At 39.7% G+C, this 13,108-nt stretch overlaps 1 protein-coding gene across 4 annotated transcripts in view; it reads right to left on the bottom strand.

Moving 5' to 3' along the window:
- The window catches only part of tbc1d14 (TBC1 domain family, member 14), a 37,949-nt gene extending 28,979 nt beyond the window's left edge, over positions 1-8,970 (bottom strand). Inside the window, exons 1-3 of one of the 4 annotated variants that reach the window (XM_007555871.2) lie at positions 8,773-8,970; positions 8,291-8,622; positions 4,821-5,547 (exon numbers count right to left, since the gene is read on the bottom strand). In XM_007555871.2, the coding sequence (XP_007555933.1) occupies positions 4,821-5,547; positions 8,291-8,339 (776 nt within the window). In that variant the 5' untranslated portion in view covers positions 8,340-8,622; positions 8,773-8,970. The other 3 variants (XM_007555873.2, XM_007555875.2, XM_007555877.2) reach the window with 3 other exon arrangements.
- Positions 8,971-13,108: the final 4,138 nt, after the last annotated feature.

Genomic DNA, 13,108 nt, shown 5'->3' with positions numbered 1-13,108 from the left:
ATATTACATACAAGCTGGCCTTTACTTGTGTGCAGTATTGCAACAGCAAACAGCTACAGAGTTACGGTGAGAATCTATGATGGCTGTTCTGGCAATGCTAACTGTCCCTATTACTACTATAGGACGCTATAGCTAGGCTAAAATGAGAACTAAACATTTTGTCTTGAAATAATTGTAAAGCCTAGAACATAAAACAGTTCTTAGACAGAAATCTGAATTGGCTGTAAACAGTAGTTATGAGTCAAAGGTCTAATAGAGCTATAACGAAGAGATAAATAAAAATGAAGAGAAAATTATTATTCTTTGGAGCTGACAGCAAATAGCAACAGTAACTGAAAAGTAGAAGAGTGGCTGAGAGGAAGTGGATTTAGCGCTTTCCAATACAGTGCTCTGTGCAGCTGTTCAGACAACCTCAAATAGTATTTTGTAAAAACCAGCCAAACAGACATCATCTACACCTCACAAGTGAAAACAGTGGGGAGAGGCGATACTTTCAGTTTTCAGTTTGACAACCTATAAACACAAGACCCCTTCTGTTTTGTGTTCTGACTCTTCAACCACTGCATCTTCAGCCAGAGTGTCAAATTGTACTTCATGTTCAATCACATCTACGTAGTAAAAGGTGAGGTATGACACCTCTACACAAATATGTACTGTTGGTTGCTGACATTTCACCCCACATTCCTCAAAGCGACACATTTAACACCGGACTGCTCTATTTTCCACTCTGCTCTAGCTAAACTAAAGCACATGAAGCTAATAGCAGCAGCTCAAGGCATTTCCTCATTCCGTTGCCGAGTAAGGTTTGATGAGGGAGGAGGGACCCAAAAGATATATCAACATGGCCTATTTGTGGTCGGGTAGTGGCAGAAAGTGACTTGTTTCGAAGAGGTTTGTCTTTTATGACATCAAGTTGGTGCTCTTAAAAAAGTCAGAATACAAATTCAGCATTGTGAGATGTTGAATTTGCCAAGTCAAGAAGTTCCACTGGCACCAAAGAGAAGCAAGAATACCATGTGCGCAAGAAGCCAAAAAAGACAGCAGCTAAAGCAAGGCCAGATACTTTATGAAACTATCAATCTGATTTAAATGCTGATAAGGACTATCAGTAAACTGAGCTATTCTTAGCCTCAGGGTGGAGAGGACAGATACTGTCAGTCATTGAACTTGAGTAACCTTCTGAACCAAGACATAACAACCCAACATGGGTCAAAGGGCAATGGCCACCTTTAAACTAAGAGCCTTGACTTACAGTCTAAAATGACATAACAGAGAGTGTGCTCTTCAGTAGAGCTTTAGTTTACTCCATCCAAACCTACACAAAGCAAGAACAACGATTTGCATTCAGTCTGGGCCAAATGCGCCTCAACGTGACAGCTGAATGGCTGCGGCTATGCTCGAGCGCTCAAGTGGAATGGCTACAGAGGCCGACAGAAAAAGTGGTTGTATGTTGGATCTGTGCTCAGATTTGTCAAGTCTCAAGAACTTCAGAGGTTGACAGAGCTGGTGTACAGCCCTGATTTCTGGGAATAAGATTGCTCAAATGCTTGAGCTGGCAGCGAGTTCAATTGTTACGGAAATACCAAACAAGCCAGAACAAGACGGCAAGAGAACATCAAGTTTTTCCCACGTCGGACTGTAGTGATGTGAACGCTCCTGGTTGTCTTCTCTAAAACACCTTATGGAGGAGAAACTAGCAGGCGATCTCATCCTTTTATAACTGATCAGAATCAGGAGTCAACAATCAGCAACTTTTGTGCATCGCAAAGCTTGTTGCAAATGTGCAAGCATTCATTCACCTACCTGTCAATGTACAGAAGAAGGGATGGAGTTGCCATACTGCTCACTCGCTTCAAATCAAAGCCTAGAGTCACAAATGTAATGGCTAAATGTTCACAAGAGCTCTGCCTCAGGTCAACATTCAGGTCCGCTGATCTCACAGTTTGAGCAAACTCCTACAGACTCAGACTAATGAAGAAGAATGAGAGCAGAAGCAGACTCCTCCTGAGCGTGCCCGCCTCCTCACGGAGATGCCTCGTCTAAATGGGAGGAGGAAATGAGTAACTTCTCTATCGGAGGTAAGAATGATAACAGAACCGTAAAAAGGAGGGGACCAAAGGGAGTGGTGGCAATGTGACTCATTATCCTACACATAAACAGATTTGATTTGTTGATGAAGTGTGTGTGCTTGAAAGATTGGAGTTTGCTGTGCTCACGTTTTCTCAGGTTCAATGCGAGACTGAAACAAGCAATAAGTAGCAGAGGACCAGCGTCCTTGGCTGTTTGGTATGTTAGAAATCCAGAAGTGCCTTATTCTGAAAGGACTGTAGCACAAAGACAGTAAATGACACTGCAGAACAAATAAGAGTTCCAATGCAAAAGTCAAAAAGTTAACTTTCAACAGAACATGAACTGAAAAGCATTTCCTTGATTTAAGGTTTCAGCTCCTAGTGTGAATCCCCTTAGTGTAGTGAAAGTACCTGCTAGACCAATATGAAGCAGTTTCAAAAGATCCAATTTAAGAAAAAGACTGGAGCTGCTGGTGGCAAAGTTCTTCTATTTAGTAATAAATAAGTTGAAATTTATTACGTAAAAGGTAAAAAAGAAAATAAAAAAATTATTAAAAAAGGACACCCTGCAGAGCTGGATTGCTTTTATCTCTTCAGAAGTGAAATAGAGAAATGATGACTTGGTACAGATTCAACGGTTCTGCAGGTGAGTCACTGTAAATTCAAGGAACTTTCAGGGGTCCAGTAGAAAGTAATGTGGTAAAGCAGTGAGGGGAAGTGAAAGACAAGTTTTGTTTTGTTTCTTTAACACTTAACAAGGATAAAGTCATGTTAAGCTCCAGGGCTACTATAAAGCACAGCTAAGAACATATGAAGATTTATTAACCAGCTGAGTCGGTCCAGCTGGTACAAACTTTAAACAACAACAATTTACAAATCACTGCAATATTTTAAGAAATAAACATTGATTGAACATCACTGCAGAAATCACATTGTGAATCCTACCCAAAGCACAAAGTCCAAAGTTGCATAAACAGAAAACCAAGTATCCAATTGGGTTCAATTAGTAGAAAAATTTACCTTTTCATAGATTTTATATACAATATATACTAAAGACAATGATACTTGGGAAGTTAAAATACCTAGGTGCAATGCTACTCGACAAACTACCAGCTGGTGTTTTCAAAGCAGCCAATCCAGTAGCTGTATTCACACCCTGAAGAGTGGAGGCATAGCTTCTCCAACAGTGCTAGGAGAATTTCCATTGTCTGTTAATGCATTACATAGTATTTGTGGATTTTAGCTATTCACAGGATGTTATGGTTCCTAATCCCCATGAATACCAGACAGCTGCTATATTCAAATTGTGCACTTGAGTGAAGAATTCAAATGCCTCATTAGATATTCATGAAAAACTATTTATAAAATCTAGACTCACTGAATTAAGTTCTACTTTTTTAAAAAGTGGTGTGTGTGTCCTGTGAATGTTTCTACTTTGAGAACATTTTCTCATCGAGGTGAGATGGCAGTAACTCTTACAAATGTTTCACCATGTGGGGGACAAAAGGTCAGTGTCACCGGGGTCACAGACTGGGTAAACTCCAACATAAGGTAGTTTGAGGGATTAGGGGCATGTCTTGGCCAAGCCAAGTTTGTACAACAACCTTGAGCAATGTCTACTTCGACAAGCTCTCTCAAGCACAGAACATGCTATTGCTTCACTACGATGACGGCTATTTGCTTCCCCCACTTTTAGCCAGTATACTGATACATATTTGTAGCTCTCTTTTTGAAGCCTAAGTTTCGAAGCAGGGGGTTCAGTCCAGTGTGAAGAGAGTTGGCAACAACTTCAATGTCTCTCCTTAGCAAATATAGAACAGACTACTGTTGCAAAAAAGAAAGAAAAAATAATTTGACTGTAGAATATAGCGCCAAACATCAACGCAATTTCAGTAGTAGTCATCGTGATGATGATGAAGATGAGTCATTAACAACAAAAATAGGTTTGTGTGTGAACATATGAGCAACAAGTTCTGTAAAAGTCTGTATCTACGCAAGTTGGTGTGTTGTAAAATTACATCCATACATCTTTAATTTTACTACATTGTGTCATTTTACAACCACAATCATAAATATGTTTATGATTGTTGTAACAGATCAACAGAAAACACAGTAAAGTGGAAGGTATAATTTACATATGGTTTTCTACATGTTTTGAATCTGTCAAAGCATTTTTAGAACCAGGTTTCACTGCAATAGCAGCTGTGGGTGTTTAGTAGAAAGTATCTACCAGGTGTGTGGATGTAACATGGCAAATGTGTGTGAACACTAATAAGGGTTGAGAATTTCACAATAAAACAGCAAAACAGCGTCAATATAGTGATATGTTTTGACAGACATTGTGAGGTGGATACAGTTCAGACTGTCATAATAAGCAATTATTTAATTACAAATTAAAATGAGAGCAATAATCTCCATTTAGGCAACTGTCTCCATCAAAGGCTTCAACGATAACCTTTGATATCGTTGAAAAGTCGCCATTTTGAGAAACACTACCTGCCACCTTTGCCTGTTTCCCCACAGAGACTTCATAATTCATTTAACATACTGTTGTTTACTTTGTTTATTGTGCATATTTAAAGTGTTTTCCAGTTCCAGTATTAAATCTTTAGAAATTCAAAGTTTTTTTCTCTTTGATTGGGCAGATTTGCATTAATAAGCCTTTTTTCTCAAAATGACAATAATAGTTTATCGCAATCATTTCTGGAACAATTTAAAATCTGTTGTTGTGACAGGTGAGCGTTTACTTGCCTGTTGAACAAATTGGAAAAAGCTCCCAGTTTCTTGAGCTTTCCATCGTCCAGCTGCATGCCGCCCGTCCCCGGACGCCCTCGCCCGGTACTCCGGAAATCTCCCGGTAGTGGCGACGACAGCGCCACGTCCGAGAAGTGGGCCGAGCCACTGAGATCCGTTTCCAGGGTTACGATGGCGCTGGAGTCCGAAGTGACGGTGAAGTCTAGGATGTCCTCGTTGGAGACGGACAGCTCGGTGCTCATGCTCGACACGCTGCACACCGAGATGTCGTCGCTGCGGTTCAGGGCTCCGCCCCCCACGCTCAGTCCCGACGCGGCCGTCAGCCTGACGGTGGGGCTGAAGTGTCGGACGGAGTCGTAGCCGCTGCGGGGGAAGGTGGAGGACCTGTGCATGCCATTGCTGTCGGCCGGGTTATCGTCCAGAGGTAAAGTGGCGGGACAGTCTTCGGCGGCATCTCCCGGGTGATGGTGGCCGTGGTCTGGAGGGTTGATCTCCAGAGTGGGGATCCCCGAGTCCTGAGAGGTCAAACTGTGGCGGTCCGGGTCCAAGTCGGAGCAGTTTTTCTGGGGACTGCTGTAGTAGATGGGAGTGGAGGAGCAGGACGGCTTGTAGCTGGGCAGGACCAGCTCGCTGCCTAAAGCACAGCTGGGTTTGTCGTACGAGTTGGAGGCGCTTGATTTGTTGCCCAAAGATCCGTTCTTCACAACGACTCCAGCAGACACCCCTAGGTAGAGCAGAGAGCACATTTTACACATCACTTCAACTCAGCTTGTAATGCGTTAATTAAACATAAAACTTAAGAAGAATAAACCAGCTCTGGCTTCCTGTTTGATCGTTTTCTAATTTGAAAAGAATTACTGAATATAGGGCTAGTAGATAATTCCAGATCAGTCATTTTTAATGATTGTTCACTTCCACCATTGAAAAGCAATATTTTTTATGAGTCACCCAAGGTCTCTTATTTATCAACACAAGAAGTGCAAACACAGTAAAAGAACTGAATTCCATACTCAACCCATTTACCAGAATCTGTTCGTAAATCTCATGTGGGTGTAAAGATATGACAAAAAAACAAAAACACTGAAGATAAATGTACTTTTTATACTGTTCTTCCACAGAGCACATTCACGTCACGATCCAGTGAATACACACCATCTTTGGGATGATGCATTGCTAAGGTACTTAATGATTTATAAAGCTGGAGAAAAGCACTTAGCATTCTGATTTTAAAAGGGCTTTAAAATGTAGAAACAGCTTGACTGATTTATTTTCAGTTCATTTCAAAGATAGGAATCACTGCAGGACTTGGGGGTGCCGGGGGGCGAGGGGGTGTTATCAAGAAGGATTAGGACAGGTGGAGAACAAAAGCTGGGAGGGTCACACTCTCGCAAATAATTCTGATTCTCACTTGTCTCAGAATGTAGGAGCCGTTAAAGTGACGCTTGCATCATTCTGCAACATAAATCAGTTTTATGAGACTTAATTCAGTTATCAGTTCCTTGTAAATAAAACCATGACTCAACTTTAAACCGTCGGTAAAACCCTTAGCAATGTAACGTACACTGAAAAATATTGGATCGACAAAACACAAAGTCATTGAAAGCCTCCTTAAAATTTACTAAGACACAGGATACAAAAGGAGGAAATTTAATGCCACAATAACCAGGCTGTAACTGGAGCCTGGAATGTAATGTGAACAGAGCCCCAGCTGGGCTGCATCAGGCTTTTAACTGCAGCTTTGTACCGAGTGTGAGTGAGCAAAGTGAAACATTAACACTGAAAACACTCGTTTAACAGCAACATGGTAGCCAGTCGGCCTGCTCAGCCGTGTTCCAGAGCCAGATTCCTGCCCAGCTCTAAAGCCCTGATCTGCTGGCTGCCATGCAAGTCCTGCAGCCTACTTTTTTTTTTTTTTTTAAACAAAACTACGCGACAGGTTGATCCTGCACCACTGTGGCCGTAATCTACAAGAAACTGTTTGTTTCCACTCCTTTTAGAACCAATGCAGTGAAGAATTTAGCAAACACAAAAGCGGAGAAGTGTTGTCGCACTTTCAAAGTTTTAAGAACGGCTGGACTGGCAAAACCGCCCGTTTGAATAGATGCACAAACCATGCTCCATGACTCATCGGATCAATATTAACCAGCAAAGGCATTTAATCTCTACACTGACAGCATGACAAAAGCTGGAATATGGGCTAAGACATGTAGGTGTTGCCTCTGAAAGAGGAAACAATATTAAGCAATGACTTCAAGTTCTGCATTTAATTAAACAGTTAAAAACAAGGCTATTTGGACTATATTTTTTTGCTACAATTGCTTGGTTATTATGCTGCCCTATTTAAAACCAGAATTAGCTTGATAATTACCTATTTTGTATTCCTATTAATAACACTGGTTGATTTAACAGAATGTTCAGGTAACTCAAACAAACCGTCTTTTAGCTGTTTCTATAATTTAAAATTTAAGTTGATGTAATTTTCAATTCCAAATAATCTGAATTCACTTTTGTCAAATATCATTTATTGTTTTTAAATGGTGAAATGATTTTTATTCATCTGAAAATGGAATCAAATGTCATAACTCATACAATCCAGGTATCTTCAATGGATGGCGATGCTGTGAGCCGGAAGAATCTCCAGCAGCTGTCAGTCTTGCAACTAATTTGAAGAGGCCTCTGGCTGAAGACTGTTGTATCAGTCTCATTACATGCAAACAGTCCAATTTTTCAGGCAGCAAAGACAACATTCCACAGTAACGTCCTGGAGGACACCATCAGTTGTTAGCAGACATTGGTACTCCACATCATGCTTTTGAATAGTCTAGGAAGCCGCCGTTTTGGTGGGGATGTGACCTTATGATGGAATAGACCATAGAGGGACTATTACAAGTGATATTTATTCTCATTATTGAGAAAAGGTCCTGCATCCCAATTGGTGTGCTGGATGTTCTGTGGGAATATGTAAAAGTAGCAATTTTATAGCAACAGTTAAATTTAGCCATTCTGAAAAGCTGGATCGCGACTTTTTATAAGTGTTAATCTGTTTCAGAATTTCAGCATTTACACTGACTTTTTGACCAATACAAAGTTATTTTGTTTTCCTCGCAAATATGCTTTTGTTATGGTGTACGTCATTTTACAGGTGGTCTACACTGAACTGAAATGCATTTTTTTTTAAAGTTGAAGCTAAACAAAAAGTTTATTTTCTCTTTCCAATTTGCGTCGTGCGTTTTAAACACATAAGCCGAATTAATGACGTACTTCATCAATACACAAAAATATACCTTTTAAGTCTTGATAAGTTCGCTATTTACAATAAATGTGAGATACGTTTCAGTTTCACCTCTTTTCTCATGTAGTTTGGCGAATATTAAAAAGGGACCGAGACTCGAGGGCGGCACAGCTAATGGCAGGGTCAAAGGGAGTGTTGCTATTTAAACGTGCTAAAGTGGAACAAACTGCCTTACCAGAGCGGCCGTCCATCTGTTTTTGTGGGCCGAGGCTCGGGTTTGCCATGCCGCAGCCGGTGGACGCTACAGGTGGATGCCAGGTAGCATCCGCTTGGAGAGATCCATGATGATGCTGGGGCTACTGCGGCTCCACCATCGCCCCCATGGCTCCTCCACACAAACGGCTCTGGAGGGAGGTCATCCGCTGTCACATAAAGTCACTACAGGTGGAGGGAGGATGTAAAACAAGCGGCCGGTAAACACAAACACCACGTCGCACCACCTCTCTTCCTCAGAGCGCACTTGCTGCTGCTGACGCCAACTCACTTCTCTCAACAGCGCTTCCTCAACTGGAAACAAATGTGAACAACTTTTATAGTTTAATTTCTTTGCTAGCATCAAAACGGGAGATGAAAGCGGTTTCCGTTACTTTATAAAGTGTACAAATGACACATTTAAACCTTTACGCTGGAACATTTTTCTTTTTTTTTTAATCATACCTGTTTCGTTGCTTCCGCCGCCATTTTAAAACAAACTTGTACGTGGAGTGCGGTGTAATCGAGTCAAGAACGTCTGCTGTCGATAGATTCACCTGTCTCAACCTGAAGGCATTAATAATCGACCTACACCTGCACACCCGGTTAAAATGCTATGCATGCTATTAGAACTAATTTTTTTCCCCACTACAACCGTAAACCTCAACGTATTTGTGGGGCGGGGGAGGCGGAAGCGAAATGTCGCGTGGGTTTTAGTTAGGTACGAACACTTGTCCTTAAAAGTCACCTGATAAGTAGCCAAGAGTCCACCTGGGTTTAATCCCGGTATAAATACAGCTGTTTTGGCAAGGCTGTTGTAGCAGTTCATGAGAGAACAGAGAATAGGAACACTTCATACTGGTCGAAGGTGAAGTTATGAAGCAGTTTAAGATTTTATTTTAAATGTTCAACAAAAACAATAAAAAGATAGGGTTGTACACCCGACATTGTCGCCCTCGAGGCCGGGCCACTGCCACCCTACTGCCCCCCACCAGGGAATCATGTTCAATTCATGAACAAAGGCAGAGAGAATTATCTACTGCAATCAAGTAAAACCAAATGATAAATGTTATTCATTTTTGGTTTAATTTCTGCCACCTAAAATTTTTACTGACTTGGTCACCATCCTGAATAAATTTCTAGGGGTGCTGCAGGCACCTCAACTTATCAAAGGGAAGGATACCAAAATATAACTTTTTACCCAACATGCAAAGCACTATTTTCACACTGCCCTGAACACAACCTTCCAAATGTGAAACACAGCAGTGGCAGCATCATGAAGCAAAGGATAATTTTTTTAAATGTGGAGAGAAGCTGGTCTGAGTTGATGGGAACATAGAGAACACAAAACCCCGTGATAAAAACTAGTGATCCATCAGGGCAATGACCCTAAAAATATGAGTGCTAATAGTTTCAAATAACACATATTCATGGTTTAGAGTGGCCCTGTCAAAGTCCTCACTCGAATCCAATTGAGAACGTGACGCAGGACTTGGCAACTCGCATCAAAATCTTTTATCCACTGTATGTGAGCTTAAGCTATTTTTGCAAAGAATAGGCAAACATTTCAATCTCCAGAGAATGGTAGCTCTATTTGCAGCTAAAAGAAACTCTTTAAAAGAAAAAAAAAAAAAAACAGGTCTTGGAAGGGATCGTCTTAAGTGAGGTCGCTCACTGCTACAAGTTAATAGACATAAAAAAATGTTATTTAATACTTCACAATGGATACTAAACTGACCACATTAGTTCACTTAAAATAATACAAAGCACAGTAGCATAAGTTTGCAAATGTGGTTCCACAGCTTGGAGCATCAACGCACTCTAGTGCCATCCTGAGGTCACATAGTGGAAGTGTAGAACTGGTACTTGGAACAAAAACGAGCAACTCTGACTGAGGTTTGCTTTATTCATTTATTAGATGTTAAGGAACTCCACAATGAAACAAAATAATTTACTCATGGTGTACATGAAATTAGAACACATCCATTAGGGTCATAAAGGAAGAGGGAGGGGTTTGGAGGAGCATCTTTCTGGGTGGGAATGGAAAGACGAGGAAAATTCTGATTTTCAGTGTCGTATGGCGTTCTTCAGGCCGGAACTTCAGACCAAAGTGTCGGCGAAACTTCATCAAAAAGTCCATCTCCTTTCAAAACACGTCATACAATCACTGAATACATTTTCCTGCCAGAGAGGGATTTTTTTTCCTTTCCTTGTTTTAAAACTGCTTGTTAAAATTAATGAAACTTGAGGAGAAAGATGTGATGCAATCCATCCAATGTAAGTGCTTTTTGTGACTGCTTCTCGCACACATTCACACACACAAGCACACACAACATTCTCTCACAGATTTAAACTTTGTTTTAACTAAAATGTGTTTCATCCAACTTAAAGCAATGGAGTGTGACGTTTGCATGCTTTATTTCTCAGAGACATTCCACTGTGTTCTCAGGCGTCCCTCGCTCAAAAAGTAGCCCCACATGCAAAAAAAAAAAAAAAAAAAAAAAAAAAAAAAGGAAATCAGCTGCATGACTTGCGTCCGTATACTTTAGAATGCTTTTACATGCGCCAACGTATTGCATAGAACTCGGGGCTCCTGAAATTCCCTCCCACGCCGTTTATGCAATCAATGGCTTCGATTTTTATTTTTTTTTTTACTTACGTTTTTCGTAATTAAAACTATAGCTCTACATTAATGACAGTCATTACAGCGTTATGCTTGAAAACAACTTCTGTCACCAATTTCTGCTCGACAAAAAACAAACAAAAAAAAACATTAATGCATCACTGCACTGTCACAGGTCTGAGTGTAGATTATGCTTATATTAAAAAATTCCTGAGTATCTTTGACTGTTAAGGAAAGGGGACGAGACCCTGAAGTTAAGTTTGCTTCGTTTTACTACTCGAAAGGATTTTTTTCATTTTCCTTTTTTTTTTTTTAGTTAAAGTACCACAGGGCTAAACTATCATTGGGTTTAAACAACATTCACACTCAGGAAAGTGGAAGCAACACCATGACGGTACAAGGGGAGGGTTTTAGTAGCCTGTGCTTCACTTCTGTGGTACTTGAGACAATTAGTTCACTTATATTACCCTCAATCTTCATGGAAAATAATTTTTGATGAAGAAAAAGAAAACCGCTTTCATTCAATTAGATTTTGTTTTTAAGCCTGGAAAACTTCAGAGGGTTTCTAGATAACAGCTCAAAGGGCGGAGTGGGAGGAGGTGTGGTTCAGAGTTACTGCGCAGAAGCACTTCTGTAGCCGTTCCCGTTTCTCGGAAGTTAAAACTAACTACACTCAGTCTGAACCAGTGTCTTCACAAGTTCTACACCACCACACACAAAACGGAGAAGACACAAATCAATATTTCAACAAGATAAACCCAAAAGAAAGATAATTTTAAAAAAAAGAAAAAAAAAAAACACCTCGCATGGGAAAAACAAAATAAATCTGTAATTTAGAGTACTTCCTCTTTGTTTTTTGGTTAGACGGTTGCCCGGCCACTTGTTACAACACGGTTTGCTTCTTTTGCATCTGCCATGATGTCGTCCTTTCCTTTCTCCCGTGGGGGGTGGGGGGCTTTGAACTCAAAAATACGTGTTCAAACAAGAGATTTTTTTTTTTTTAACATGTCTACTAATCATTAATTTACAGGTCAGATAATTCTTTAAAAAAAAAAAACAAAAACAAAAAAAACAATCTTATGTTAAAGTATGAACTGTGTTCAGTCATAAATTCTCATATTTGCAAAAATAATAATGGAGAAAAAAAAAAAAAACCCGAAGCATTTCTGGAGTCTGGCTACAAACTGTCATAAACGTATCACAGCCAGATTTATTGAACTTCAAAAGATTTTGGAACATTTCAATAGCACCAATGTTTTGTACCATAGAATTCACAAAAAAAATATATTAGAAAAATGTTTCAGCTGCAACTCAGATGTCTGGAGAGATGGCTGCAGTTGAGCCACCTTATATAGGATCTTTAGCTCAAAACCTTTATTTATTTTTTTTTTAATGTAGATTATTTTTAAACCAATTTTGTGTACAGCATTGCAATTTTAAGGAGACCATTGGTATTGTTCCCCTGACAAAACATTAATTTATGGTTATTTTTATGTTTCAAAGATTTTTTTTAACCTCACAAACCACACTATATCTACAACTAGCTCTTTAAAAGACCATCACCATTCAAAACAAACAAACAAAAAAAAAATTCAGACAACTTTTCACACACAGGGAAGTTGAGGATATTTAGAAGAAAGATGAGCACATTCTCTACTTCGCATTCAAAAAGTTGCACAATCAAGATAAATTAAACTCTCAAATCCAATACAGAAGTCAAAAGAAAAATCTTCACATCCTTGTATTTTCTTTCTGAATCTAATGCAGAGAAAGTAGAGAATGGGGCAGCAGTTGTTTCACGCAGCATCTGTTTCAACTAGAAAAAAAAAATAAAACAGGAGTGAGACTGCCTGGACGAACAAAAACATGCACAACCATTCAGACGGCACCGACCACCAGAAACCTTGGTTCGCTCTCCAAAAAAATGGTGGGAACGGAATCGGACGAGGATAGAACAAAAAAAAAAGAAGGAAAAAAAAGAAAAACAGAAGCATCTCTACAAGCTAACTGTGAGATTTGAAAAAGGACTGGTGTGCAGAATAATCATTGCATCACTCAAAGACAGAACTTTTTTTTTTTTTTTTTTTTTTTTTTACTTTTTTTTTTTTCCATTCTATTTGTTGAACAGATTGTTGATTAAAAAAGGTTGTTGTTTTTACGTTAGTAAATGAAAAGCCA

The sequence above is a fragment of the Poecilia formosa genome, unplaced genomic scaffold (genome assembly GCF_000485575.1).
Source record: "Poecilia formosa unplaced genomic scaffold, Poecilia_formosa-5.1.2 Scaffold73, whole genome shotgun sequence".
Classification (NCBI taxonomy): domain Eukaryota; kingdom Metazoa; phylum Chordata; class Actinopteri; order Cyprinodontiformes; family Poeciliidae; genus Poecilia; species Poecilia formosa.
This window is presented reverse-complemented; position numbering and strand designations above follow the sequence as displayed.